This window comes from Leptonychotes weddellii, chromosome 10, assembly GCF_054177405.1.
Source record: "Leptonychotes weddellii isolate Sample4059 chromosome 10, ASM5417740v2, whole genome shotgun sequence".
Classification (NCBI taxonomy): domain Eukaryota; kingdom Metazoa; phylum Chordata; class Mammalia; order Carnivora; family Phocidae; genus Leptonychotes; species Leptonychotes weddellii.
This window is the reverse complement of record NC_138378.1, coordinates 22,709,697-22,737,049: the sequence shown is the minus strand read 5'-3', so window position 1 is coordinate 22,737,049 and position 27,353 is coordinate 22,709,697. Positions and strand designations below refer to the sequence as shown.

The 27,353-nt window shown below is 52.3% G+C and overlaps 2 protein-coding genes across 2 annotated transcripts in view; one reads left to right on the top strand and one right to left on the bottom strand.

Moving 5' to 3' along the window:
* Positions 1 to 5,347: 5,347 nt before the first annotated feature.
* CDK5RAP1 (CDK5RAP1 mitochondrial tRNA methylthiotransferase) overlaps positions 5,348 to 27,353 on the bottom strand; it is a 105,516-nt gene continuing 83,510 nt past the window's right edge. Inside the window, exon 14 of the mRNA XM_081832990.1 lies at positions 5,348 to 5,534. Within this exon, the coding sequence (XP_081689116.1) occupies positions 5,499 to 5,534 (36 nt within the window). The 3' untranslated portion in view covers positions 5,348 to 5,498. The remainder of the gene's footprint in view (positions 5,535 to 27,353) is intronic.
* Positions 10,816 to 26,773, top strand: BPIFB1 (BPI fold containing family B member 1). The gene is made up of 14 exons (XM_031029329.2): positions 10,816 to 11,395; positions 12,483 to 12,624; positions 13,311 to 13,418; positions 14,500 to 14,649; positions 15,381 to 15,462; positions 18,817 to 18,880; positions 20,632 to 20,717; positions 21,726 to 21,905; positions 22,763 to 22,816; positions 23,273 to 23,431; positions 23,883 to 23,950; positions 24,478 to 24,523; positions 25,377 to 25,440; positions 26,361 to 26,773. Exons 1-14 carry the CDS (start codon positions 11,281 to 11,283, stop codon positions 26,597 to 26,599), a joined length of 1,557 nt encoding a protein of 518 aa, XP_030885189.2. The 5' UTR covers positions 10,816 to 11,280; the 3' UTR covers positions 26,600 to 26,773.

The window sequence follows — 27,353 nt, the reverse complement described above, 5'->3', positions numbered from 1 at the left end:
AAGTCATTCACCTTCCTACTCTTTCTCAATCCTTCTAATACGAAGGGCTCAGGAGAATGCTAGAATGCCTTCAACACCTCTCCACTGGGCACTCTCTCCAGTTGCACTGAGCACTCTCTCCAGGTGCTGAGCAGGCAGCATGGCGAGCCAGAGTTCAACGTGTTTGTTTGTTTTCACTGTGACTTTAGAAAAAAATATGTCGCCTCTCTGAAGGGGACTCATCCAAACCTTATCCGAAAAATGAGGATAAAACAGTGCCCACCTGCGGGCATCGGTGTGAGGATAAATTATTAAACTGGTTAATAATGCAAGCAAAGAGTGCATGAGTACTCAATAAGCTTAACTATAGCCGTTAATATCCTCTGTAGCCCTATCGTCGTGCTGTCACCTCCGATTTATGGGAAGCAGTGTTGCTTTTGCACTTTGGGTAGTGTTATACAATTTCATGTCAGAAATAGAAAATCAAACGTGATTCCACTTACCAAAATGCATGTTGAGTAGACAGGAATCGTAGGCCTTGGCAGATACTGCAACATGTGAAGGCAGATGCGGCAGGCAGGTGAGGACAGGACACGGACAACAGGCGTGTGGGAGATGGTGGCGGAAAGATGGAGCACAAGTTCGTTGTCAGATGGACCAGAGATCAGATCCGGGCCTCTTGTCCTGCTAGCTGTGTGACCTTGAGCAAGTCACCCCGCCTTCCTGCACGGCCATTTCCTTATCTGTCCAATGAGGGGAGTAGTAGTGATCGGGCTGGCTGGAGGCGCAGTCTGGAAGGGCGTGAGCACTCAGAAATGGGAGGGCCATGCCTATTCCATACCTCAGGCAGCCCCTCCTTCCATATATAATTAGGCCCCCAAGTTGTATCCAAGGTCAAACATGTGAAATGTGGAAGCTGAACAAGAGGAGAGTTGCCTGGGGCGCATGTGCGCCTGCGTGTACGTGTGTGCGTGCGCGTGCGCGCGTGCGTGCGCGCGGTGCTGAGAGAGGGCCTCGAGTTCCCAGGACGCTAAAGCCGCTCAAACCCTCACGATGCTCTGTGGTAGAGTTCCAGCATTTATTTTTTATTCTCTGTCCTCGAGGCTGAGACGAGTGAGCGCTGTGTTTTTTACATTTCCTTGTCCGTTTCTGGCTCACGCTCTTTCTCCCCAGGAGAATGTGAGCCCCGGGAAGGCAGGGGGGCACTCTGTTTGCTCCCTGCTATGCCCAAAGCACCCAGAATTGTGTCCACACACAGAAGATGTGTAATACAGTTAGCTGCCGGCCAACTGACCTGCTGGCTGACTGCGTCTGTCTGTCCCGCCAGTCCTGCGCCAGTAAAGAGAGGGAGTCAGGAAGAAATATTGAGGACAGACCCCTAAACTGCACAGCCCCCTTCCCCCCCAGCAAGTCTTCAGCTGCAGGTGTAGGCGCCTCCCGGGGTCTGCCCCACCCTCCTGACCTGGCCACCCCTGAGACTGTCTCCGACGATGACCATTTGGGGAAAGAAAGGCTGAACCTCTGAGCCCCCCAAAGTGAGGCTCCCCTTTTGCATACTCAGCTGCTCCCGGGGGTCTGATTCAGGGCCCCCATCTCCCAGGCGAACCCTCATTTTCCAGCCTCCCCCCCACACACACACACAGCCAGACCCTGTTGCTAAGGACAGATGGAAATTCCAAAGGACAGTTCTCATAACATTCCCCAGCTTGTAAAACCACTCGGTTTTTCCTTTATCCAGGTATAGCTACACAGTGTCCATAATAACGACTACAATAATCATAATAGAAAGCTTCGTGTTAAGAGCGCCCTCAGGCGGCCCTGGCTCTGCTTGAAGTAAGCGCTCGTCAAGCTGTCTCAGCTCAGCTTCCCAGCGGCACTGCGACGGGGCGGGCGGGGCGGGCGGGGCGGGGGGAATTAACGGGGCTAGAGCAGGGCCTGGAAAGGGAGTGAGCGCTGATATGGTCGGCAGGGAGGGTGCCTTTCAACGTCCACAGCTGGCCAAGCTCGGTACCGAGGGCAGGGCCCCTCTGGCCACACGCACATTGGGCCGAGGCCACACGTGTGTAGCGGGGTATCACCTCTCAAAGCGCCAACACCTGCGCTCTCCACAGGGCTCCCCCAGCGCCCCCCTGGGCCCCTGAGGTGGCACACAAGAGATGGACAAAGACAGAGGGAAGAGGACAGAAAAAAGAGACAAAGACATACAGAAACCAACTTGGGTGGGTGTGAGAGAGAGAGGGAAGCCCCAGGACAGCTGGGGCCAGGGCGTTCAGACAAGCAGGGTCCCGGAGGCCTGGTTTCGGAGCGCAGACCAGACTGGACCCCTGCCTGAGGTTGGCTCCACTGCAGCCTGCAGCATGCTGGGGCGTGCCAAGGGGCTACCAGGACCCCAGCCCCACTTCACCTCCAACCGATGGTCAGGTTTCTGGTGCAAATGGCCCCAGCCCACTTCCCTGCCACCTACTCTCTGTTCCATCGCTTAGATGAGCCCCCAAACTCACCCTCCAAAACCCACCTCTTTCTTTTCCTCTCCTCCCAGAAAGCTTTCCTCTCCTAGCCCTCATTCTCAGCCTCTTACTCTTCTCCCTGGAGCCCAGATCAAATGTCACCCTTTCCATGAAGGCTTCTCTGATCTACCCTCCTTCCCAGTTAAATAGCACATGCCCTCTGGGCTACTGGCAACTGTCCCACACTAGGTGGGTGTGGACCCCCATTGCAGCGCCAATCACCTACCTGCTCTACCATTTGACGCCCTTTGCCTGTGTCCCACTCTCGGCCCTGATGACAAGCTCTGGGCTGACCTCCATCACAACACTTGCCCCAGCGGGCCTGCGTTCACCTCACTTACGACACTATCATCATGGGCTGCCCCTTCTTAGAGCACTGACCAACATCTAGCTGACCTCCACCCTATCCCCTGCTGCCAGAGTCAGTGGGGGGGCGGGGTGGAGGGTGCGGTGGAGGGTGAATCATTGTGCTTGGCCCTCTGCCTGCGTTGACCCTGATCATGACCCAAAGCCTGACCTCTCTGTCCCTCTAGGACACACACACAACCCCCACCTTGACTGTGAGCCCTACAAGGGCAGGGCATATCTGCTCTTTGTCTCCCGCAAAGAGCTAGATGTCTGGCCTAGCCAGTGCATGTTTGCACTGAATCTAACCTATTCCTGTCCCACAAAAGAGGGATTATGCTCAGGAGGCTGCGGTGGCAGTTCCAGGACCAGCATGACTGGGCTTTTGTTGCAGAAGTGCCCTCTCTGCCCATTTGCCGGCCAGCCTGCACCCTGCTTCCCTGGAACCCTGTGCAGCGGGGCCTGTGGGCGGCCCTGGGAAAGGAGTCCAGCGCTCTCCATAACCTTGTTCTCTGCCCAACCTTTATTTACTCATTTTCAAGCCATTTCATGGGGCTGTTTGCTGATCAAAAAATGCATTCAGTGTAAAAATTTTTAAATTCTGCAAACACAAAGAAAATGGTACAAGTCACCTATGATGACACTTCCAAGAACTAAGCATTGTTCCCCTTTTGGTGAGTTTCCTTCCAGTATTTTTTCTAGACGAAAAAAAAATTTTTTTTTTCTCTTAAAAATAGAAGAAACTTTCCTTTTTTCACTTGCTAAGAGCCTTCAGTTTCTCTACATTATTTTGTGACAGCTGCCTGGTGGCCCACAATTTATTTGATGAGTCCCCTGTTGCTGGACATTTAAGCTTGGTCCCACCTTAGGGCTGTTATACAGAATGCTGTCCTTGAGGACTCCAATGGCCATTTCTAAGCAACAGAATTGGCACCAGAGGTGAAATCTTTCTGCCATTCTGGTGGCATCTTTGGTGCCAACAAAAGCCTTTTTAAATCGAGGGCCTGAGCCCACCTAAGTGAATTCTTCAAGGAGGCTTCCTTCTTGTCTTCTGAGAGAGTAAAAGTCCTCTGGATTTTCACCTGTCCAGCATGTCCTCAGAGACCCACAGGATCATGGACTTCTCAGAAAAGGATGCCCCTGTCCCAGCTGCAGGTGATGGGGTGGGCTGGGACAAAGGAGCAGGTCATAGACTCCACAATCAGAACTGAGTTCAAATCCTGACTCCACCTTTCATGGCTGTGGGACCTTGGACACATTACTTCCCTTCTTCAAGAACCCCATGCATCTTGGGGCGCCTGGGTGGCTCAGTCGTTAAGCTCCTACCTTTGGCTCAGGTCATGATCCCAGGGTCCTGGGATCGAGCCCCACATTGCGCTCCCTGCTTGGCAGGAGGCCTGCTTCTCCCTCTCCCACTCCCCCTGCTTGTGTTCCCTCTCTCGCTGTCTCTCTCTCTGTCAAATAAATAAATAAAATCTTTAAAAAAAAAAAAAGAACCCCATGCATCTGGAAAATGGGAGTGATCTTTTCTACTTTGACACTTTGCCATGTCTGTGTGTCTGGTTTGATTTAACTCTCTGATTTCACACTTTCTCCCCACCCCTAACCAAGGCTTCTATGGACTGGCTTAGGGGAGGAGAGGCTCGTGCTCATATTCTCTCTCTCTCCCTCTCTCCCTCTCTCTCTCTCTCTCTCACACACACACACATACCTTTTCCCTCTCTCTTTGGCTGCATCCAGGATGGAGCACAGGCAGAAAGGAGAGGAAAAGGGGGCAGATTTCCCTTGGCTGATAATATTGCAAGATGGCTCTCTAGTCTCTGGGAAGCCAAATAATGTTTAGAGCTCTCTTGGGCACCCTCCTGGGGATTTTCAAACCTTCCTGCCAGGCCTCTCAAGCTGCAACCCCAGACGAGGGCAGAGCTCTTCCAATGGCTGACCACCCTGCGTGCCACCCCCAACCTCTGGCTCTCTGGAAACCTTTCCTCACCTGCCCAGGAAAGGGTGTTGCAAAGGACTTAAACCAGTGCCAGACCAGATCGCTGTCCTGCAGGGTCTTTGGAAAAACATACACACAAGCTTTGACCCTGTTCAGAGCCATAATTTTCCTCAGAAGCAACTCTGCCCATTATGACTTCAGCTCATCAGCCTCTTTCTCTCAGGAAAAAGATAGAATCCAGTCCATTGTATGCCCCAACTCCAGAGGACATACCCCTCAAGCCCCTAAATGGTCCCTGGAAAGCCCCCTCCCGCTAGGCCCGCCGTAGGGGCAGACACCCCTGCTCTCATCACTGGGAGAGTGGGAGGAGGGACCACAGCTGTAGCCGTCTTGTCAGAAATATCTTCACAGGGGACCTGAGTGGCTCAGTCAGTTGGGTGTCTGACCTCACTCTTGATCTCAGCTCAGGTTTTGACCTCAGGGTCATGAGTTCAAGCCCCACATTGGGCTCTGCGCTGGGTGTGGAGCCTACTTAAAAAAAAAAAAATCTTCACAGACCTTCCTTCTTTGCCCATGATCCTTTATCACCTCGATCTGGGTCAGAAACCTCCACATAGCAGTCCCGAGGGTGGTACAACTGGTTCTTGGCTATCTGCTTGCACTGTGGTCTGGCCCCTCTTCTTGGCATGATCTGTGGAACCGTGGTGCCTCAGACAACACTTGAGTTTTCAGACTGGAGTGCTAGGGAGGACCCCCATCCGTGGCTGTGAGAGAGAAGAACAAGAAGAGCCCTTTTTTAGCAAGGGTGGCCAGGAAAGACCTTTCCAAAGAAGGGATACTGAAGCTGAGACTTGGTGAATGAGAAGGAGCCAAGCTGGGAGAAGACCACTCTCTTGGGAGAAGGCTCAGAACGTGCAAAGGCCCTGAGTAGGAGTGAGAGGAGAAAGGAGCAAAGTGATGAGAGATGAGGGCTGAAAGGGGGGCAGCAGCCAACCATGCAGGACCTTGTAAAGCTTGCCTTTTCATGCAAGAGCCACAGGGGCCCTTGGAGGGTTTTAACACGCAGAGCTGTGACAAAGTCTGAGTCATTTTTCTAAAGTTAACTTGGGCTGTTGCGTGGAAAGTGGATTTTGGTAGGCGGGACTCAGGGTGGAAAGAGGGAGACCAGAGAGGAGACTGGAATGAATGAATGAATGAATGAATGAATGAATGAATGAATGAATACATGGATGGATTGACGGAATGCATGGATGGATGGATGGATAGAGTGGACATCTCTCAAGGCAGAAGAGGATCCAAACCCCTAAGAGAGTAAATAGTTGGTGCTTTGGGGGCCCCCAGGAGGGCACAAAGACATCAGGACAGAGTCAGGCAGCTTTATGCAGACCCTACCTTCTGAATTAAGCCTTAAAGATCAGTGATGTTAATATTCCAGTAATAATGGTAGCATTTACCATTTACTGAGTTCTCTGACGTCCCAAGTATTTCACATTATCTTATGTGACCCTCAAAACAGTCCTGTTTTATACCTGAGGAAACAGAGGCTCACAGAGAAAAAGCGATTTTCCCACCACCTCACAGTTGATGAACCCAAGAACAAGGATTGAACCACATCTGTCAGACTCCAGAGGCTACCCCCTGACCTACTGCCCAGACAGGGCAAGATGGATGTTTCGGGGGAGTGATCCAGGCATTCCAGAAATAGGACACAGCACAAGCAAGGCCCTGGGTGCTGGAAAGACATAAGGGTGGGACAAAAAGTCCCTCAGCAGCCTGATGGGGACAACTGAGGGACACCGAGGACAGGGCTCCGCTGGCTCTAGGTTCCCAGGTGTGCCAGGCCAACAGAGAGCAGTTGTGCGTGTTGAGCCCAGCAAGTCAGGGCCAAGCGGCAGGAAGCAGGAGTTGATGCAGGCCCAGGCCCTGGCACCGGGCTCAGATCTCCCACAGAGGGGCATTGTCCCCAGGCAGCAGACCTAACCAGCTGGGGAGCTCAGGAGGAGGCATTCGCCTCTCTGGAGACGCGCCCAAGGGACCGGCAGTTCCCTACCAGGAGGCCTCCCCGCCCCCCGCGGAGCATCTCATCTTCAGGCGTTTGGTACATTTTGTACACATGGCAGGATGGCAAATGCTCTCACCTTTTTCCTTTTGACAACTCCAGGAAGGGGAGACTGACCAGGGCCAGGCCACACACTGAGGGGCCTCAGGGCACTCAGTGTCCCTCTTCTGTCCCACTGCATGTGGAGACAGGATTCAGCAATGGACCGCTCAGCTCTGAACCACAAGCCCAGCTTCTAGACTGGAGCAGAGCAGCAAGAATGACTCCCCAGATCATATCCAGAGGCCATGTTTGCCTCCCCCGCCCCCCTGGACACTGACCTGGAGTCACGGAGGGAAAGGACAGTGGGTGGTAAAGAGCTTATGGTTGGGACTAGACAGATTGGACCCAAGTCCCAGCTCTGGCAGCCCTGGCTGCGGGAGCTGGAGCAAGTCGGTCACCTCTCTGAGCCTCAGATGCCCTTGGGAACCCAGGGCTGCTGACACCACCTCTGAGTGACTTGTGCAGGTTAAAAGAGGCAAGGCTTGCACCCAGGCGGGGGGGGTGATTGGGGTCCTGGGGGACCGCTCATTTGTTCCCTTGGTTCACAGCCATGCCTCATTACTCATTCGTTCCACGACTATTCACTGAGATTCCGGAAGGCAGAGGCAAGGCCAAGTGGGTACTAATTATTGCAGAACGAATGACTAAAAGCACTTGCTAAGTGCTATGTGAGCACACACCTCAGTTCATGCTCTCAGCAGCCTCTGAGGGAGCAGCTATGATTATCCCCATTTTACAGATGAGGACGTTGAGACCCAGAGAGGTGAAGTACTTTGCCCAGGATCACACAGCAAAGCGACCCAAATGGGATTCAAACCTATTCTCTGGAGGGAATTAATTAATGGAGATGTGTATCCTTGGATACATTTAGGAATAAGCGATGCACAAGGCTATCACTTCCTTCCCCCGGGTCAATTATCTGGACCTAACTATCATCATTACCTCTCTGCAAAGGCCCACGCTATTACAAGCAGTAATAACAACAGCAACAACCACTCACATTTATTGAGCACATACCCTGTGCTGGGACCTGTGCTCTAAGCGCGTCCACCGTGTTCCTCTTAGCCCACTGGCAGGTAGGTGCTACCACTATTCCCATTTCACAGATGAAAAACTGAGACTTGGAAAGGTTAGGGAATGCATTGCCAGGGAATGTGCCCCAAGTCACACAGCATGCAAATGGTAGAGCTAGGACTTGGACCCAGACTGTCGCCAGGACCTTGTGCATCTGCCAAGCTGTAGAGACATCCCCAGATAGGTTTTGCAGTCCGAGTTCTGGTTTGAATCCTGGTTCCGCCATTTGCTGACCGTGCGAGGCGGGTTCCTCCATGGTCACGTTGGGATAATGATCCTGATTCTGGTGGGGATGAGCCTCCACTGACATGACCAACATAAGGCCCGGGGCGTCACATGCCATGTTGTAGGTGCTTAAAACATCGTCACTGCTACCGTCCCCATCAGCGTCCCCCTGGGAGTGACTCTGTCCAGAAGGCAGGGAGCCCCTTCCACAGGCCACACTGTGCCAGGTCAGGCTCCTCTGCCACTTGCCCCCATGCCCCGCCCACCCCTCCTGCCGGCCCAGACCCTCCTTTCTCCAAACCCCAGGAAGCTGCCTCCAGGCAGGGATGTGGTTCACCAGAAGCAACAAATATTTACCTTGGAGACCTCAGCCCAGCCCAAGTCCTCCCCAAATGCAAAGGGTGACTTCCCAGACTGGGGTGCGCAGGATATAAGGCTAGACTTCCAGACCCACTGTCCAGATGAGGAGAGGAGCAGACTGAGGACTCCGGCGTGTCCAGGTAAAAGTGTAAGAAAGGGGCTGAAAGCCTAGGGCTCCAGGAAGGTTCTAAGCTGGAGACACTTGTTGCAGTCAGGTCAAGAGCAAGACAGAGGCTTGGGCCTGAGGTAAGCTCCCTTAGTCCACTAGGACTCTCTGAGGTCAGGACCAGGGGTAGAGAGGCACTCAGCCCCCTTCGCCCAGAAGACCAAAGAACAGTGATGAAGGAATTGGACTGGCTGAGTCTTTCCCTGACCTGATCCCAGTGACATAAACCCACCCTGCACACACCAATTGCTCTGGGCCCAGCCCATGCTGGGGTGATTCTGGGGACAAGGAAGAGTATCAGACTAACCTGGCCCTCAGGTTATTCCCAGTATGGGCCAGTGTGGTACATGCTGTGCTCAAGGAAAGACCAGGGACACTGTGGTAAAGGGCAGTCAGGGAAAGCTTCCTGGAAGAGGTGGCATGCCAGTTGAGGAGCCAAGCAGAAGTTGGCTGGACAAAGGAAGAGAGAAAGGCATCCCATTGGAAAGGGGACAGCATAAGCAAAGGCCAGGAGGTGGGATATGATGTGGTGAATGTGTATATGGTGCTTGGATTTGGGGAGGAGACACTTTTCCCCAGGAGGGGATGTTACCATACCGTCGGCTCCCTGAGCAGCTCTGATCAGAGGACAGAGTGGTGTGCAAAGATAACGAAGGGCAAATAGGGTCAAGGTGCTTGAAAGAAAAAGACCATGGAGTGGAGGTGAGGGGCTTCCTGGGCAGAAGAGCAGGGCGCAGGGCACTACCTCTGTCTTCTGGCTTTGACTGCAAGGTGGTTCCTTCTGACCCCAGTATTAGTGATACCAACTGTCGTGATCATAATAGCTAACACTCATTGAGCTCCTGTGGCTCATTTAATCCTCCCCAGAACCCTGTGATATAAGTACTATAATTATCCCTTATTTTACAGATGGGAAAACTGAGGCTCAGAGAGCGTAAGTCATTTGCCCCAGATCACACAGCAAGTGGTAGAGGCAGGCCTCCAGCTCGGGTCTATCTGACCCTGAGGCCCATGATATTTCTCCTCCACTCTCAGTCCCCATGGCCCAGACGTGCTCAGTGTAGCAGGCTTAGATTTCCCATTCTTCCAGGGCTCCCAGAGGCCATTCATTCATTCATTCATTCATCCAGCAACCATGTATTTATTAAACACACACTGTGTGCCACGCACTATGGCAGGTGCTTGGGACACAATGGGGAACAGCTAGACCCAACACGCCCCACCTGGAGCTCACAGCCCAGTCAGGTAGACAGATGTTGAATCACGATAGCAAGTGTCTCAGAGAGCTCATGATGCTCCTGCTGAGAGACACATGTCATCCAGATGCCATGTTTGTCTTTGGCAACAAGAAACCCACATGCTGAGCCAAGCAAGGGCTCAGAGCTCCAGCTCAGCATCTTCCCTCCCTCCAAGCAGGACAGTCCACAGGAGGCAGAAGCTTCCCTGGAGCTTGGAGGCTGAGCCAGGGTTTATAAGCTGGAGACCTCGGGACCAGCTTACAGGGGCTGATGCTCTGCTCCATGGCAGGGACAGAACAGCCAAGGAACCAGTATCCCCCAAGGTCCTCTGCCAGGAGGCACCCACAGGCCTCTTCCTCTCTCTGCCTTTCTCTCCTCGGCTCCAAGAAACCACCTCTTTCCTTCTCAAGCCTCTTAGTATCAGGCAAACAGCTTTCCTGCCACTTGGTGTCCTACCTGAAAACGCATTTCCCTCCTGCATCCAAACGTCCTGTCCTGGGCAGACAGCAGCCCCTAAGGCAACACTTCTCCAAGTTTGGTCCAGGGTCTCTGGCTGCAGGAGAGGGAAACCTTGACAGAGAAAGGAAAGTGTGGGCAGAGTTCTAAAGGATGAATAAGAGTCCAGCAGGCAGATAAGGAAGGGGGAAAGCACCACAGGAAGCAGGAAGAGTTAGGACAAAGGCACAGACAACAGGACAGAACGGGGTATGTTCTGGGAACTTCAAGCAGTTTGGAATGATCGGAACCTTATAGAGCAAGAGGGAAATAAGCAGGAGGTGAAGTTGGCTGAGGTTGGACTATGGAGGGTTTTAAGTGCCAGACTCTATGAAGTAGGGCACTGCTTCATTATGCCCATTTGCCAGATGAGAAAACTGAGGCCTAGCGAGGCTAAGCTGCTGGTCCAAGGCCATACAACTAGACCTAGCGGCAGAGGCAGGACACAGACCCAAATGGTCGGGCTCCACAGCCCACACTCTTTTTCTTTTTTTAAGATTTTATTTATTTATTTGACAGAGACAGCGAGAGAGGGAATACAAGCAGGGGGAGAGGGAGAAGGAGAAGCAGGCTTCCCGCCGAGCAGGGAGCCCGATGCGGGGCTCAATCCCAGGACCCTGGGATCGTGACCTGAGCTGAAGGCAGAGGCCTAATGACTGAGCCACCCAGGCGCCCCTCACCGCCCACACTCTTAACCACTTCACTAAACAGCCTCTTCTGGACTTTGTGCCCCCAGTCACCAGGCATGGCGGGCCTGCCCTTGACCTCTCTGCCCAGCTAACAGGTTCCTTCACCTGTGCTCACCCCAGGTTCCTTCCCCTGCCACCTGCTGCTCACCGATCCCCAAAAAGATGGCTGGCCCATTCACCTTCACCCTCCTCTGTGGTTTGCTGGCAGCTACTTTGGCTGGAGCCACCCTCAATCCCCCTGCAGTTCTTAGCCTCGGCCGAGAAATCATCAAAGAAAGTAAGTCTTGGGGGGCCTCCCTCTCCCTCTACCCCCCTAAAAAAAAGCAAATCTCGGTCACCCAGGCCTCACCACCATAAGGCAAGAGGGCAGGTGGAACAGCCCTCCAAAGGAGGGAGGGAGTTCCCCATCACTGGAAGTGTGCAAGGCATAGCTGGAATCCCAGCTCTAGGGTGAGACTCAAGTGGATGAGTTGTAAAGGCTGGGAGTGCCTATGATCTCAAGACTCCGTGATTCTAAGATCCTCCCTTCAATTCCATGATTCCACTGGGCCCCATCCTTCTTTATGTCCCTCCAGAGCCTCCACTGACAAGGCTTAACATTTTGCCAGCTGGCAAAGGAGGAATATTTACAAGTCCCACCTCCATTATCACGGAGCAAAGGAGCAACACACGGGGACTCTGGGACACGGTGGGGGACACATACCCAGGTCATCCTGCCAGAGGGCTGAGGGAGCTGGGGTATTTATACACCAATTCCCCTCAGTCATGGGCTGCAGGCTGCTTCCAGAGCTGCTTCTGGAGCACCCAGCACTTCTGACCTGCTCTTCACACAAGCCAAATGGGCTCTGGTTGCCAGGGGAAAAGTCCAGCAGGGACCAGAACCCAGGACTCCTGGCTTCTCCTATCTCAGCTCAGCACCCGAGGCTCTCTGGACAACAGGCCCATATGATGTGGGTGTCAGAGAGTTGTTAGCAAGTATGTTTTGGCAGCAAAACAGCCCCCAACAAAGCCTTGTGGCTCCCCTGCCTCTTGGCTCCAGAGGGTTTGCTGCTGGCTGGTGGGAGGGATGCAGGCCCATATGCCCACATTCCGGCCAATGCTCCCACAGAGGCTGGCAATGCTCAGAGGGGTGAATGGTCCCACCTATGCCCCCACCTTAGTCCTTATGTGCAAATGACCTATCTGGACCAACATCCTCAAAGCCACATCTCCACAGTAGATGGTCAGGATGGAGCCATCCATCCCCTGGCCTTATGTCCGGGTCCAGGCAGCCCTGGGTGATGCCACCTCCAGGCCTGAAGCCACTGCCAAGCCATTCATCTCGCCCCTCCTGCTGGCCCCTAATCTCTGGGATCTGCCTCCAGGGCTGACACAGGAGCTGAAAGACCACAATGCCATCAGCATCCTCCAGCAGCTGCCACTGCTCAGCACCATACGGGAGAAGCCAGCCAGGGGCATCCCCATAATAGGCAGTGTGGTCAACTCCATCCTCAACCATATCATCTGGTAAGTGGAGCAGGACCAAGCTGGGCGCTAGCTCCTTCCCCACCCCTCTGCCCAGGACACACTTGGCATGTTCAATCGACCAGTCAACAAGCAACAGTTGGTGTCAACTCTGCGTGACCAAGAAAAACGGGTCAAAGTCCCTCCCTCAGGAGCTCCCAGAGGAGTTAACAATAACCATAAGAGAGCGACACAGGAACCCTAACGGGGTGACCCCAGAGGAAGGTTGCCTGGGGAAGGACAGTGAAGGGGAAAAGTGACACTTCTCAGTGGAGGCAGCAGGTGAGCCAGTGACTCCATGCTCAGCAGGAGACAAGAAGAAAATGGCATTCCAGGGATTGGGAACAGCCTGAGCAAGGCACAGGGTGGTGAGAGTCACTCAGACCCCAAGGTATGGAACTGAGAGGTCAGTGGGGCCAGTACAGAGGGTCTTCCACGTCAGCCCAAGGATCTGGGATTCATCTCTTAAGAGGCAGGGAGCCATGGAAGCCTTTTTAGCAGTGGTGGAGGGAGGGTTGGGGGCCAGACCATGCTGGGGAGGAGTCAGTGGACAGGGCTCAGGTCCAGCTGCTCGCTGGACACCCCTGGCTGGGCACCAGGGGAGACAGGAAAGAGTCAGGGGGCCAGTTCGGGGATGATATTCAGTTGAGCATGAGGCATGAATCTCCTCTCTCCTGTGTCCCATCCAGGCTGAAAGTCACCTCAGCCAACGTCCTGCAGCTGCAGGTGGATCCCTCAGATGAAGGCCAGGGGCTGGCGGTCAAGATCCCCCTGGACATGGTGGCTGGACTCAACACGTGAGTGTCCCCTCAGTTAGATACAGCAGGCCTGACAGGTTCATTCACACATTGCCCTTTTTCTCCACACAGGATCTGGTAAAGAGAGTCCCAAGCAGAGGGAAGAGCAAGTGCAAAGGTCCTGAGGCAAGAGTCCTTTGCCCTGAGGCACTTGCTTTGTCCAAAGGATGGCAAAGAGAATAGGGAGAGAGAGGGAGAATGGTGGGAGGTGAGGTCCTTGTGGGGCCTTGTGGGCCAAGGTGAAGACTTTGCTTTTACTGAGTGAAATGGGAGCCATGGAGGATTCTGAGCAGAGGAGAGACATGACATGACTGAACTTTTAAAGAAGGCCTCTGCTGTGTTTGAAGGCAGAGAGGCCATCCAGAAGCACCTGTTATAATCTGGGGGGAGATGGAGATGACTTGGACCAAGGTTTGGGGGCAGGAAGGTGGTGAGAAGTGGTCAGATTCTGAATATGTTTCAGAGGTAGGTAGAGGCAACAGGATTTCCTGATGGATTGAATGCTGGAGAAAGAGAGAGAGGTCAAGGCTGACTCCAAGGGCTTTTCCTGGGTAGGATGGAGTGGCCAGCAACAAGACGGGAAAGATCATGAGAGGAGCAGGTTTGGGGAAGAAGCCTAAGTTCAGTGTGTGTGTGTGTGTGTGTGTGTGTGTGTGTGTGTGTTAGAGAGAGAGAGAGTGCTCAAGAGGGGGGTGGTGGAGTAGAGGGAGAAAGAGAATCTTAAGCAGGCTCCATGCCCAGCTCGGAGCCCAACTCTGAGATCATGACCTGAGCCGAAATCAAGAGTTGGACACTTAATCGACTGAGCCCCCCAGGTGCCCCCAGAGTTTGGTTTTGTACGTGTTAAATTTGAGGCACCTGTAAGACATCTGGGCAAGGAGTTGGGTATAAGTTTGGGAACTGTTGACAGAGGATTTAAACCGGGACAGGAATCCCAAACCTGAACCTGGTGGGGTGACACCCGGGGGAGATGAGGAGAAGCCATCAGAGGAGCTGGGAGGGGAGAGAACCTGCAGACTGAGATAGACAGCAGGTTTGCTCCGACCTGGGGCTGAGACAGTGCGGGCACATCCATTCCCAGGCCCCTGGTCAAGACCATCGTGGAGATACACATGGAAACAGAGGTACAAGCCATCATCCAAGTGAACACCAGGGAGGGGGGCCACACCCACCTCGTCCTCGACGGCTGCTCCAACATCCCGGGGAGCCTGCGCATCAGCCTGCTGCATACGTGAGTGTGGCCACCTCCCGCCGGGCTCCCAGCACGCCTGGGAGGGAAGCCAGGTGGTGACGGGGAACACTGAGGCCCAGAGAAAGAAAGGGACTGATCCCTCCTGGCTCTTGAGCTGGGCTCCTTTCGGGAAATCTGTGATGCCAAAGAAAGTTCAAGACATCAAGGGCAGAAACAAGGATGGTGGGATTTCAGGCATCCTGCCAGGAAGTGGGGCAAAGATTTGAAGGTGGAGAGGAGCCGCATTCCTAGGGCCCCTCAAACCACCTCGGGCAGGCCTGAGTGGAGCTTTGGGTAAAAACATGCTTTGGAGTCAAGCAAATGCATCACCTTCATTTACTGTCCGAGTGCTGCTGGTGACCTGCATCCCTGGGGCTCAGCTTGGAGGCCACGGTGAGGGGATGAGCTACAGCTCTGGCTACGGCCATAAGCACTCAGCACATGGCACGGCGCTTCCCTCCACTTCTCCTTATCGGGAGAATGGGGAGAAATGCCAACGCTATCGTCCCAGTCTCCAGCACGCATTTCTAAAGACAACCCCCAGCTTCTACTCCCTGAGAACTCTCTGCCACCATCCACACCTGGCTGGGGCTCTACCCCCAGCCCTGTCTGGAACAGGCTGTGTGACCTTGAGCAAGCGCCTTCTTCCCCTGGGCCGTCTGTCTTCCCTTCGGTAAAACAGCGTCATCTCTGACCCTTCCTAATCTCTCTCCCCTTCTCCTCTCCGGAAGGCTCTCCTTCCTGGTCAACTCCTTAGCCCACACGGTCATGAGCCTCCTGGTGCCAGCCCTGCCCGAGCTGGTGAAAACTCAGGTGAGTGGACTCAGGGCCTCTCGGCCTGCAAAGATCGCTCCCCCTGTGGGGCTGGGGTGGAACTGCGAGCTGGTGCTCAGGGCCCTGCGTCTCCTTGAGTGGGAAACTTCTGGGCCTGACCATTCTTTAAGTAGATCGTTGAGGTAAAGGTAATGGAACTGCCAAAAGTCACCCAGGAGACCTTGAACAGTGATGTGCTGATAAATTATTAACAACTGGCTCTGGGAAGGTTGAGTGGAAGGAACCCTGATTTGTAGCACTTGCTGATTTCTCTGGTGTAAACTCGTGCTCCAACGACAATTTCAAGCTACTCGTTCGAGGTCACTGAGCAGAGCTGGTAAGAAACACAGAGCAGCACCTTATTGTATGGTGTTTCCACCACCCAGATGCAACTGACATAAATAACCTCAAGGGCAATAGGGAAGAATAAAATATAACAAAATAATTAGGAAGTAATGAGTTTTGAGTTCTCATTAGCTTTGCATTTAGTATAACTTATTTAGTCATAAGTTTATATAATTTAATTTTTAAAACTGTCTGGGTTTACCACATGGCTCAGAAATTCCTGAAAATTTAACACTTGGCCCTCACAAAGTGGTCCGAGCTGGGTCTAGCATACCGCTGTGTCACATCAACCTGTGGTCTTCAGGGGCCGGTCACCCACCAGGCCCTGCTGGATTTATTTTTCTGAGTCAATAAACACAAGTTAATCTCAATTTATATGTCCCTTATATGTCACAGGGGAACTAAAACTATAACTTTGACCATTGCTTTCCACTGTAAATTCCAAGATGGGTTCACCACAGTGGGCCTCCTGGGGTTCGAAACAGCTTGTCAGATGACTAATGTTTTTTTATAATAACATTTTTTGGATTGAAAAGATGATATAATAACTCAAACGACTTTGGGGGAAAAGTGCCCATAATCCTTCCACCTTAACTTGGCAGCCATTTTTTTCTTTTGTATATATATGCCTTCCAATCTCCACCCACATGCATTCATCTTTGTATGTGGCTGTGCTCAGTGTCAATATAATTTGATATTCCTTATGTTCTATGCCACTGTATAATATTCATAATTATTATAATAGCGGCATCATATTAGTACTTTACTACACCATTCCAGAGAGACTTCTAAAAGGAATCTGAAAGTGAAGAATTCTGTAAAATTTGTCTTTTCTTACATGAGGTATTTTTTAAGAATTTTTTTTTCTATTTAAAGGTGGAAGTTTCTTTATTATTTTAGAGAGAGAAAGAAAGTGAGAGCATAGTCGGGAAGGGCGGGGGGAAAGGGAGGGAGAAAAACTCAAGCAGACTCCGCACTACACGTGGAGCCCAAAGCAGGGCTCGATCTCCCAACCTGGAGATCACTACCTGAGCTGAAACCAAGAGTCTGACACTTAACTGACTGAGCCACTCAGGCGCCCCTAAAGGTGGGAGTTTCTTAAAGTAGGGCCCAGCTGGAAATGTTTTCCCAGCCTCCAGCAAAATCATATTTTAATTGGCACCATACTTCACTAGCTAAAAAATGTATTTTCCACTAGAAAATAGAGCATAAAAATGCTGTTTGGATAATATCTGTTTTTGAGGGTGAAAGTATATGAGTGCAATGAATGATATGAGAAAACGGGCATTCCATTAATCACCATGGTTTCCCATCATGAGTCAGTGGATTTGATACAATGGTCATATGAATATTTTAAGTGAAATGAAGGGAAAAGGCATACCATGTTTAAATCTGTCAGGAACCCATCTAGAAAATGCCAAAGCCCTTTTCAGTGGAAATATGTGTGTCCCAACCCTAGCTGCACATCAGAACCACCTGGGGAAGCTTTTACAAATCCTGATGGAGATTCTAATGTAATGAGGCTGGGCAGGGCCTTAGTATCCCAGGGAATTCTAGCTGGTTTCCTGGAGGATTCTAATGTGTAGTCAGGGTTGAGAGCCACTGGTGAAAGTGAAAGAAGGGGAATTGTGAGAGACAGTGCCAAGGTTGCCAGCAACACCTTTCCCATGAGGAACACGCTAGCCCTTGGTAGCGAATGCTGGGGGTCTCCAAGCCCAAGTCCTCCAACCCTGGGTTCTGGGTTGGCAAAGCAGCTAGAAGCAGGGAATGGATTTTTCATAGAAAAAGTTAACTGTTCATAGAAAACTTTCATAGAAAAAGTTTCTCAAAGTGCACTGTTCTTTCTCAAGAGTAGCAGTGGGTGGTCAACCAGAAGATTCTTTCACTGGGGATGTTGTATCTAAGACAAATGACAAAATCTCAGTGCACTGACCTAGAAAACGGGCTGCCTAGAACAGAGAACAAGACTCTGGGTTTTGGGGTTTGTTTGTTTGTTTGTTTTAAGATTTATTTATTTATTTGAGAGAGAGAGAGAGAGAGCATGAGAAGGAGGGGCTGAGGGGGAGGGAGAGAGAATCCCAACTAGAACCCACGCTGAGTGCTGAGCCCGACGTGGGGCTTGATCTCACAACCCTGAGATCACGACCTGAGCCAAAACCAAGAGTCGGACGATTAACCAACTACGCCACCCAGGCGTCCGAGAACAAGGCTCTTGAGTCCCACGAGCAAGTGAGTCAGAGGTTTAACCTCCTCCTTAAGCAAAACAGGCGAGGCCAGGATTACGTGAGGCCAGGGTTTCTTACCTTTCACATTATCGACATTCGGGTCATAGAATTCCTTGTTGTGGGAGCTGTCCTACACGCTGTGGGGTGTTTAGTGGCCTCCCTGGCCTCTAGCCACTAGATGCCAATAACACCTCCCCCAAGTTGTGACAACTAAAAGCGTCTCCAGAAATTTCCAAGTATCTCCTAGGCAAAAGAATCAGCCCCCTGCTGAGAACTGCTAGCTGTTTTAGGGAAAGAAGAGCTGAGTAGGCAACAGGATGTGTTGGAATTAAAACCCACAAAAGGCACAGAGATTGTGCACGAGTCTGGCTGGGTCTGCCTTGCCTGCCCTGTTCTAGAGTCTGACGTGCAGAAGGAACTCAGTCGACTAAGTAAGTGAATGAAGAAATGCATTCTCCATTTCCCTCTTATGGAAAACATGGGCTCTCGTGAACAGCACAAGGAGTGCGATGGGGAGGGCAGCTGGCCGGCTAGGTGCCCCCTGGGCATAGGGTAAGGAACAAACCATTGCAAAAAAACCCAGGCGACGCCGGGGGCCGGGGTGGGCTCTGAACGGCAGGGATGGCTGACTGGAGTGGACACAACACCAAGCCCTCAATCTCATGGACAAAAGCCTGGCTGGCCATGGACGCATGGGCTCGGGCTGGGTGGGCCAGGCACGGGTCGCTGTGAAGCTGTGTTCTGGCCCCCCGATCATGGAGCCTCTGTATTTGTGCTGTTGCAGCTGTGTCCCGTGATCCAGGCGGCCTTTGAGGACATGCATGCAGACCTCCTGCACCTGGTGAGGGGTAGGTGCTCTGCTCTCTCCCACCTTTTTCCTTTACTGCTGAGCCAGCCTCCACACCCTGGCTCTGCCCAGGAGAGGCCTCCCAGGTCAAGCCTGAGCAGCAACTTAGCCCAGCAGCAAGTGCAATGAGCATCCGTGAATCCCTCCCAAAGATGAGCAGACAGGAATTCACCACATCTGTGACTTCACAAGGGCCTACTATGTGCAAGTTTCTATGTGAGTCAGATTTCCCAGTTCAAATACCAGCTCTGCCATTGACTGGCTCTGTCACTTTGGGAAAGCCACTCCATCTCCTCCTCAGTTTCCTCATCTGTAAAATGGGGTTTCTACATCCCTACTTCACAAGATTATTAGTGAGGATTATTCCCAGGGAGGTTCCAGGCACATAGGCGCTTTGCCCGCACAGAGAAGGGCTTACAAACAGGAACTGAATGGATGAACGAATGAATGTGTGGATGAGACAGCAGTTACTGTGGGCTATTAGAAAAGAGAAAACAGGGGAAGAGGCAAGATGTGTGCTCAGGAAGGAGACCATTTCTCCCTCCCCAAGAATAGCAGGGTTGGACAGACTCAGGCTTCTGCCCGACTTCACAACTGTGCTGTGCTCAGAGGTCTCAGAGTGGGAATTAGCAGGAAGAAGAAAATGCTACCATCCACTGTTTCGGGATCTGAAGAAGCTCACTCAGAGGGTGACCAGGGTGGAGGGGAAGAGGAGAATGGAATCAGTTCGCAGTGAGCACCCAAAGAGCTCCTACTGGGCTGGGTCTCAGATAACTCCATGAAGTAGCCATCATCACCCCACTTCACAGCTAAGAAAACTGAGGCTCAGAGAAACTAAGTCATTTGTCCAAGCACACAGAGGAAATTAATGATAGGAGAAGGCTTGAACCCACTTCTGCAAGTTCCAAGTCTGGTGTAATTCAGATATGAGCCAACTTAAATAGGGATCAGTCCTGTACAACCCATGAGGCAGGTATTACTATGGTATCTACCCCTATTTTAAGATGGGAAAAATTGAGGTTCAGAGGTAGGAATAGAGTAGCCAAGGCTACTGGGGCTCGAACAGAAGTCTGTCTGGCTCCTGTGCTCCTCAGGGGCAGGGCAGGAGGTCTCCCTAGGGGAGCAGGTGGTCCAAGGATTCACTCCCTGCCTGTCCCTGAACCTATCTCTCAGCAGCCCTCCCCAGTCTCGGCCCAGGAGCCAGGGCAGGTGAGACACCACTGCCACCTGGCGGCCAAGTGGGGAATCCTCAGGCGAACACAAGCGATCCAATGCACAGATGGGTGTGCATCATCAGGTACTCTGTCCTGATGAGGGGTGCGGATCACGGTCCCCTGGAGGAGGTAGAGAGTTATAAATAATAGTTCAGTCTTGTTCCAAGCCAGGACCTTGGCATCAGACCGACTGGGCTCAAATCTGTTCACAATATGACCTTGAGCAAGTCATTTTGCATTTCTGAGCCTGTTTCCCCATCTGTAAAAGGAGGGTAATAATAGGACCCACCTCCTAAGGTTATTGTGAAGACTAAGTAAGTGTAAAGTGTAAGTGTAAAGGTTTAACACAGCACGTGGAGCTTGACAGATGCTCAATAAATGTCATTCTCATCATCATTCTCATTGTCAACATCGTTATTCCTTCTCCTCCCTACCAACCCCCAGGCAATAATGCAGCTCCAGCCAAAAGCAGCCCCCAAGGCGCCCCATCCAATACTGCCCTCCTCCCTCACAGAACTTTCTTCTTGTCCCCGAGCAGTGCCCGTTTCCCTCGGCTCTGACCGCCTGGAGTTTGACCTTCTGTCTCCTGCCATCAAGGGTAATGTCATCCAGCTCGAGCTGGGGGTGAGTGTCATGGGACCTCAAAAGGAAAGTGGAGACACCACTGTCCTTCTCTGACTGCCAAGGACCAAACACCATGGGTCTGTTTTAGGGGAGAAAACACCACTCACGGTTAGGACACACAGGCTGATTTAGGAACTCAACGGGCCGAACCTGTCCCATGTAAACCATCCTGATGGAGGAACCCCAGCAGGTGGAATCCAAGGGCAACACACAGAGCATCAGCCCCAGCAACCTGGCCTCCGCCTCTGGTTTTCCCAGTCAGAGGCCAGCGTATGCACTGGGGCTCTTGGCCTTCCTCTGAGGCGAGCCCCTGCCAAACCCCAAATATCTGATGACCTTGAAACTAGAGCCCAGGATCAAGACCCATCCCTGGAGATCACACAGACCTGAGTGTCTCTCCCAGCTTCACAACTCCCTGGCTGTGTAACTTTGGGCAAGTTCTGTCACTTCTCTGAGCCTCAGTTTCCTCATCTGTAAATGCAGACAGTACTAGTCACAAAGGGGAAGACAGAGTGAGGCTGCACAGGGCCTGGCAGACAGGAGGAGCCAGAAACTGTCAGCGCTCTGTGAAATGTGGGGCCGCATGCTCATACTGGAGCTGGGCTCCCTGAAGGACCAGGCGAACCTGGACAGCAGGAGGCCCAGCGCAGTTTTCACGGATCCTTTGGGAAATGGCAGCAATCAAACATTTTCATCAATTTTGTTGCAATTTTGAATTTTCCCTTCATCCAAAGGGTTCGTGAGGTGTCTGAGAAGTCAAAACCTAAATGCCAAAGAAGACATCTAGGTTTTAAAAAATCAGACTGAGGGGTGCTGGAGGAGTAGACGTTGCCGGCCACGTGAGATCACTCATCACCTCAGGGAAGGCACTGAATTCCAGGCTAAGCGTCCTGTCAGCAAAGGCACAAAGGGAAACAGGCTGAATGCTGTCATTTTCTTCTAGGTCGTTATTGGGTAAGTTTTTGGAGTTAAGGTCCCCAGCCAACTGTCTGCTTTGTGTCTTCTTAGGCCAAGTTGTTGGACTCCCATGGAGACGTGACCAAGTGGTTCAACAAGTCTGCAATTTCCCTAACAGTGCCCTACCTGGACAGCACCCCCTTCAGCCTCACTGTGAGGCAGGATGTGGTGAACGCTGCAGTAACTGCCTTGCTTCCTCCAGAGGAAATCGTAGTCCTATTGGACTATGTGGTCAGTCTCAGCATGAGAGAATGGGGCCCCCTCTGCGGCATCATGGGAATTTCCTGAATTGAGGGGGCTCAAGGACTGCCCTAAGCCTCTGAGCAGTAATCCCCTGTCAGGCTCAGCTTAAATCCCTCCAGTAATAGAGAGCTCACTCCCTCCTCTCAGAACCTGCCTCTGACATAGAGCTCTAAAGCTGCGAATTTCCTTGTAACATCCAGCGCCAGTCCTAGGTCTGCCCTCTGGAACCTGATACACCTGCTTCCTCTACCAAATAACGGGTCAAAGGGCATCTTAGATAGTGAGTGGTCTAAGGATAGCAGTCGTGCCCCTGCTGTCCACTGTGGGACTCACGGCAGACCTCACTAATCGATCAGGATCCTCCTTACTAGTGAGCCTAGATGCCGACATGGTCTCGGAATCCTTATCAACCCAGCACAGCAGACAACCACCACCAGTCAACTGGAGTGTACCACCTCTTCTAGAGTGACCAATGGGGAAACTGAGGCCCGGAGGGGGAAAGGGTTGGCCCAAAGTTAGTATGATGAGAAAAGGGGAATGGTCACCGGCAACCACATTCATGACTATAGTAAGAATTGGCTCACGTCTCCATGTCCTCGGGGAGCGGGGAGCTGCCCAAGACCCACAACCACCAACAACCCGCAGTAAAAGTCCAGGCCAGTGAGGACCCCATGCCCCACAGCAGCTGACACAGGGGCTGGTTTCCACCAGGGACAGTCATGGGGCCTGGTCCATCAGGCCCACCCAGCTTTTCTGGGGTCCTGGGGATCCGGGCAGTGGGCAGCTGGAGGTGCGTCTCCCCTCTCCCCTCAGGCTGACCTGCTCTGCCTTCCCCTCATCCTCAGCTTCCTGAGCTGGCCCACCGGTTGAAGTCAAACATCAAGGTGATCAGTGAACAGGTTGGTCCACTTGCCGTCTGTAGTGCTTGCTGTGGTCTGTCCACTGACCCCTGGGGAGTGAAATACGTGTAGGACCGACCCCTGGGGAGTCAGGCTAACAGGGCAGTGCGACCTGGATCAAGTACACAGATGCGATTTCTGCTACAAGTGTGGACAGAGGATAGATTCTAGGGGTTGTGAGGGCATTACGGGGGCGCCTAATGTAACCCAGGAAATGAGAGAGAGCTTCCCTGAAGAAAAGGGTATCCCAGACAGAGGGAGAAGCAAAACCAAAGGCTGTGAGATGGGGACAACAAAAATCCACTCCAGGATCGGAGAGAAGGACGGTGGCTGGAGTAGGAGAGGAAGGAGGGAGGCCAGGAGGGGGGCCAGGGCCCAGGCCGCAAGGGCTACATGGGGCCTGTGGGCCATGGTGAGGCACTCAGGAGGCCTCCCGCGGATCTGATGTCCTTCCAGGCTGCGAATCAGCTGGGGCCCACACAGATGGTGAAGATCCAAACTCGGGAGACCCCAGAGCTCCTTCTGGACCAGGGCAGTGCCAAGGTGGCCCAGTTGATCGTGCTGGAAGTCTTCGCCACCAATGAAGCCCACTACCCCTTCTTTACCCTGGGCATCGTGAGTTCAACTGTCTGTGGCATGAGCAGCAACCTGGGGGACCCTCCTGTTCACCTTTCCTGTTCACCCCTCTTGCTTTCCTAACCGTTTCTACCACTCTTGTCACCCAGCTGGAGGCCCAGCTCTGGTCCTGTGACTTTAATAGTTACGCTCTTTGGGCAGACACTTAATTCACATGCACAGAAGGAATTGTACTCACTCATGTAACTGAGAAGTCCAGATGGTCTAGCTTCAAAAATAGCTGGATCCAGGTGCTCAAACAATGTCATCTTCACTCTTCTCTTCCCATCTGGCAACTTTGTTTTCTGCCTTCATCCTCAGAGAGATTAGCCCCTCATGGAAGTGCCCCAAGCTGATAATATCCTATCAGGTTGGCAACATCAGCTGGAAGAGCCTTTCTCCCCCTGTGCTTGACACAACCCCTGAAAGAAACGGGCTTCTCTCATTGCAGGAAGCCAGCTCAGAAGCCCAGTTTTACACCAAGGATGACCGACTTATGCTCAACTTTAATGAAATCAGGTAAACATGTAAATCATTGTCTCACCTTGTGACCAGTGGGTTGCTTTAAACGCCAAGTGTTTTGAACCTCTGGGGTATAAGCATGGAGTAAAGGCTACTCTGGAACGTGCAGAAAGGTGACCTAGTCTGGACTGTCCCGCTTTGGGGACCAAACATCAGAGAAAGGGAAGGAAAGAAGAGTGGTTTTGCAGCAGCCTTGGAACAGGCTGACCTTGGCCATGGGAACAGCATGCCCAGCACCATCCCCTCAGCCCATCCTGGAGGACTCCAAGACAGTGGCAGTGACCGTCAACCCATGAGCCCAGGCAGGAAGCACAGCTCTCCAGCTGCCTTTTGCACCTCTGCCCACTTTCTCCCCACATCCCACAGCCCTCCTGCTACCCCAAAGGGAGTTCAGGGGTTGCTAACTGGAGCCTCTTGGGATAAGTCCAACCCTACATAGTAGGTGCTCCATAAATAGTTGTTGAATGAATGAATGAATGAGCGAGCCTCTGAGAGGCCATTCTCAAGGGCATCTTCCTTTGCAGCTCTGATTGGATCCACTTGATGAACTCAAGCATTGGCCTGTTCCGCGTGAGTATTAATAGATTGTCCCTGGGGCACAGGGGCAGCCCAGGATGGTCCATTTAAAAAAAGAGACACTGACCAAGATTTGCTTGGAACAAGGTCACCCTAGGCAGCCCCATGGTGGGCTGGCCATTCTCCACATTATCAGCCACAAAGTCCAACCTCCCCACTCTGGTGTTTACTGAGCACCTGCCATATGCCGGACATGGCTGAGAACACATGCATACTCACAGATACACGTTCACTTTTCTTCTGTAACATCTTGATTCTTAATGAGAAAACATATCCCTTCCCTTTTTGCAAATCTCATTTTGCTCACGTAGACTCATCTCAGTGACCCTGGATAGCCCCTTCCCTCTGGTCCTCCGTTTCCCCAGCTGAGTTAGAGTGGATCAGAGATCCCAGACTGGCTGAATCCTGTCTTCTGCCATGGTTTTTTTTGTTTTGTTTTTTGGTCCACATGTTTTGTGTCTTTTTCTTTTGTTTTTTTTTTTTGGTTTTGGCTAATTTTTAAGTGGAGAGGTTCCCGCATGAAAATCAGTACTTTGACTTCACTGGAGAAGTCAAAATTCAGGAAACAGGGTGAAATTCCCTCAGGGCAAATTCAGCTAGAACACAGCAGTGGAGCCCCTGAGGGTGGGGGGTGCATCCCTCTAATCCCCAACACCCGCTCCCATGCCCTGGGACTCAGGGCCCAGCTGGATTTGTACTGGCCCTGGCCTGGCTGGTCCCGGGAACCCTCAGTTCTGACTGGCAGGAGCCTGGGATTCCAGCATCTCCCTGGCTGCTCTGGCCAAGGGGTAGGGCTTGGGGGACTTTGGATCCTCAGCCAGGGTAACAATGCCCCTCTCTTTCACAGCCTGAACTTCTGAAAAACACCACCACTGAGATCCTCGTCTCTGTCCTACTGCCAAACGAGAACAGTGCGTCCCTTTGCTATTCATCCCCCATTCCCCTGGGCTTTGAGGGTGGGTGCTTCACTCCTCCTGCCTGCATCTCACTTTCCATCCATCCTCAGAGCCTACTCCAAATTCTACCTCCTCCAGGAAGCCTTCCCGGTCACCCAACTAGAAATGACCTCTTCCATCTCCAACTTCCCTGGCCAGTTCCTTTACTAGTGCAGGACCTAGGCATGCAAGGTGAACCAGGCAATGTCCCCACCTCACAGGGCTGATGGCGGGAGAGAGACAGAGTTGTAAACAGCTAGAGCACATTCGAGGTGCCTCAGGGAGACCTGGGTTCAAGGGCTGATTCCCCTTCTTGTTGGCTACCTGGCCTCAAACAAGCTGCCTTATCATGCTAACTCAGTTTCTCCATCTGTAAAATGGGAAAATAAAAGTACCTTCCTCCGGCACATAAAGGAGATGATGTTTATAAGGGGCTGAAGGAGGAGCCTGGCACAGTTGGGTCTCAACATCTCTTAACCGTTGCTGATGTTTGCGTTGTTATTTGTGTTACTAGTGGAGGAAGCTGAGAGAAATGGTAGACGTACTCTGATTAAGCCCCAGGTTGCGGGGGTGGGGAGAATTAGTAACCTACGCCAACTACCTCTTTTTCACTTATTTTATTAGAATAGACACCTCTGTTGTGAATGACAGGAGCCCCTGATGGCTCTTTAGCAGAAGTGTGAGAGGAGTGAGGGGTGCCCTTGGGAGCAGCCAGCAGCTGGTGCTGGAAGCATGGGGCGGGGAGATGAGGCTGGGTGGGTGCTGGGGCCAGAGGGCAACTGAGCAGAGGTAGGAGGGACGGTCCGAACTGGGTGTGCTGGGCCCTGAGTTCCCTGCCCATGGCTGCTCAATCCCACCCCAAGCCCAGTGGTCTCTGACCACATTTATTATTTCAGGCAAATTAAGATCTGGGATCCCAATATCGATGGTGAAGGCCTGGGGATTCAAGGAAGCTTCATTCTTTCTTACCAAGGTGAGTGGGCTTAAACGTCCTGCCCCAGGGAAGGCACAGTTGCTGGGGGAGCCCTGGGCTGGGAGGCAGGGCCTGCACTCCAATGCTGACCCAGCTGGCCACTCATGGGGGGGCCCTGGACCAGCCCCTTCTTTTCTCCGGACCTCACTTCCTCATCTGTAAGTGTAAGAGTGCGACTGTCCTAGCCTGGGGAGCATTCCCCTCCAGCCCTCCCCAGTCTACCCGTTATTCATTCATTCACTTGTTCCTTCATTCAGTAAGGCCTGGCCCACGGTAAGTGCCCAAGAGACGCTCGCTGAGCATTGACCCTCCTTGACAGCTGCTAGGGAGGGGGGCTGTAGCAGCATCACTCCCACTCCCCAAATATTAGCATTAATAGTACTCAATAGCCCATCATCGTTTTGTGCCACTGAACAGCATCTTGTTCAGTCTTCACACCCACTGATGTGGCAGATCCTGCTGTAATGCCCATTTTACAGATAGGGAAACTGAGACTCAAAAACGGCAAATCCAATTCCAAGGACATGCACGCAGTAGGCGGCAAAGTTGGGATTCGCACTCTGCACCTGCCCTCATAACACCTGCTTTGGGCCCCAACTTCTGCAGGAGCCAGTGACAGTGAGGTGGGCCCGTCTCAGTCAGCCAGCCAGCAGGTATTTCCTAAGCACCTACCGTATACCAGGCACTGACCACAACGGTGAACAAAACTCCTACCTTCTTGAAGTTTCTAGTCCACTCTAGGTAGGGGAGACATTGGAAGTAGAATTATTTAGAATTAAGAAAGCCCACAGGTGATTGCCTACCCTTCCATGGCCAAGGTGTCCAACCCAAGGACAGAAGGCACTTTGGGCCAAACCTTTAACTCGTATTAGTCCTGATTTGCCCAAAGCTGTGGATTGGTATCACTGACTTCCTG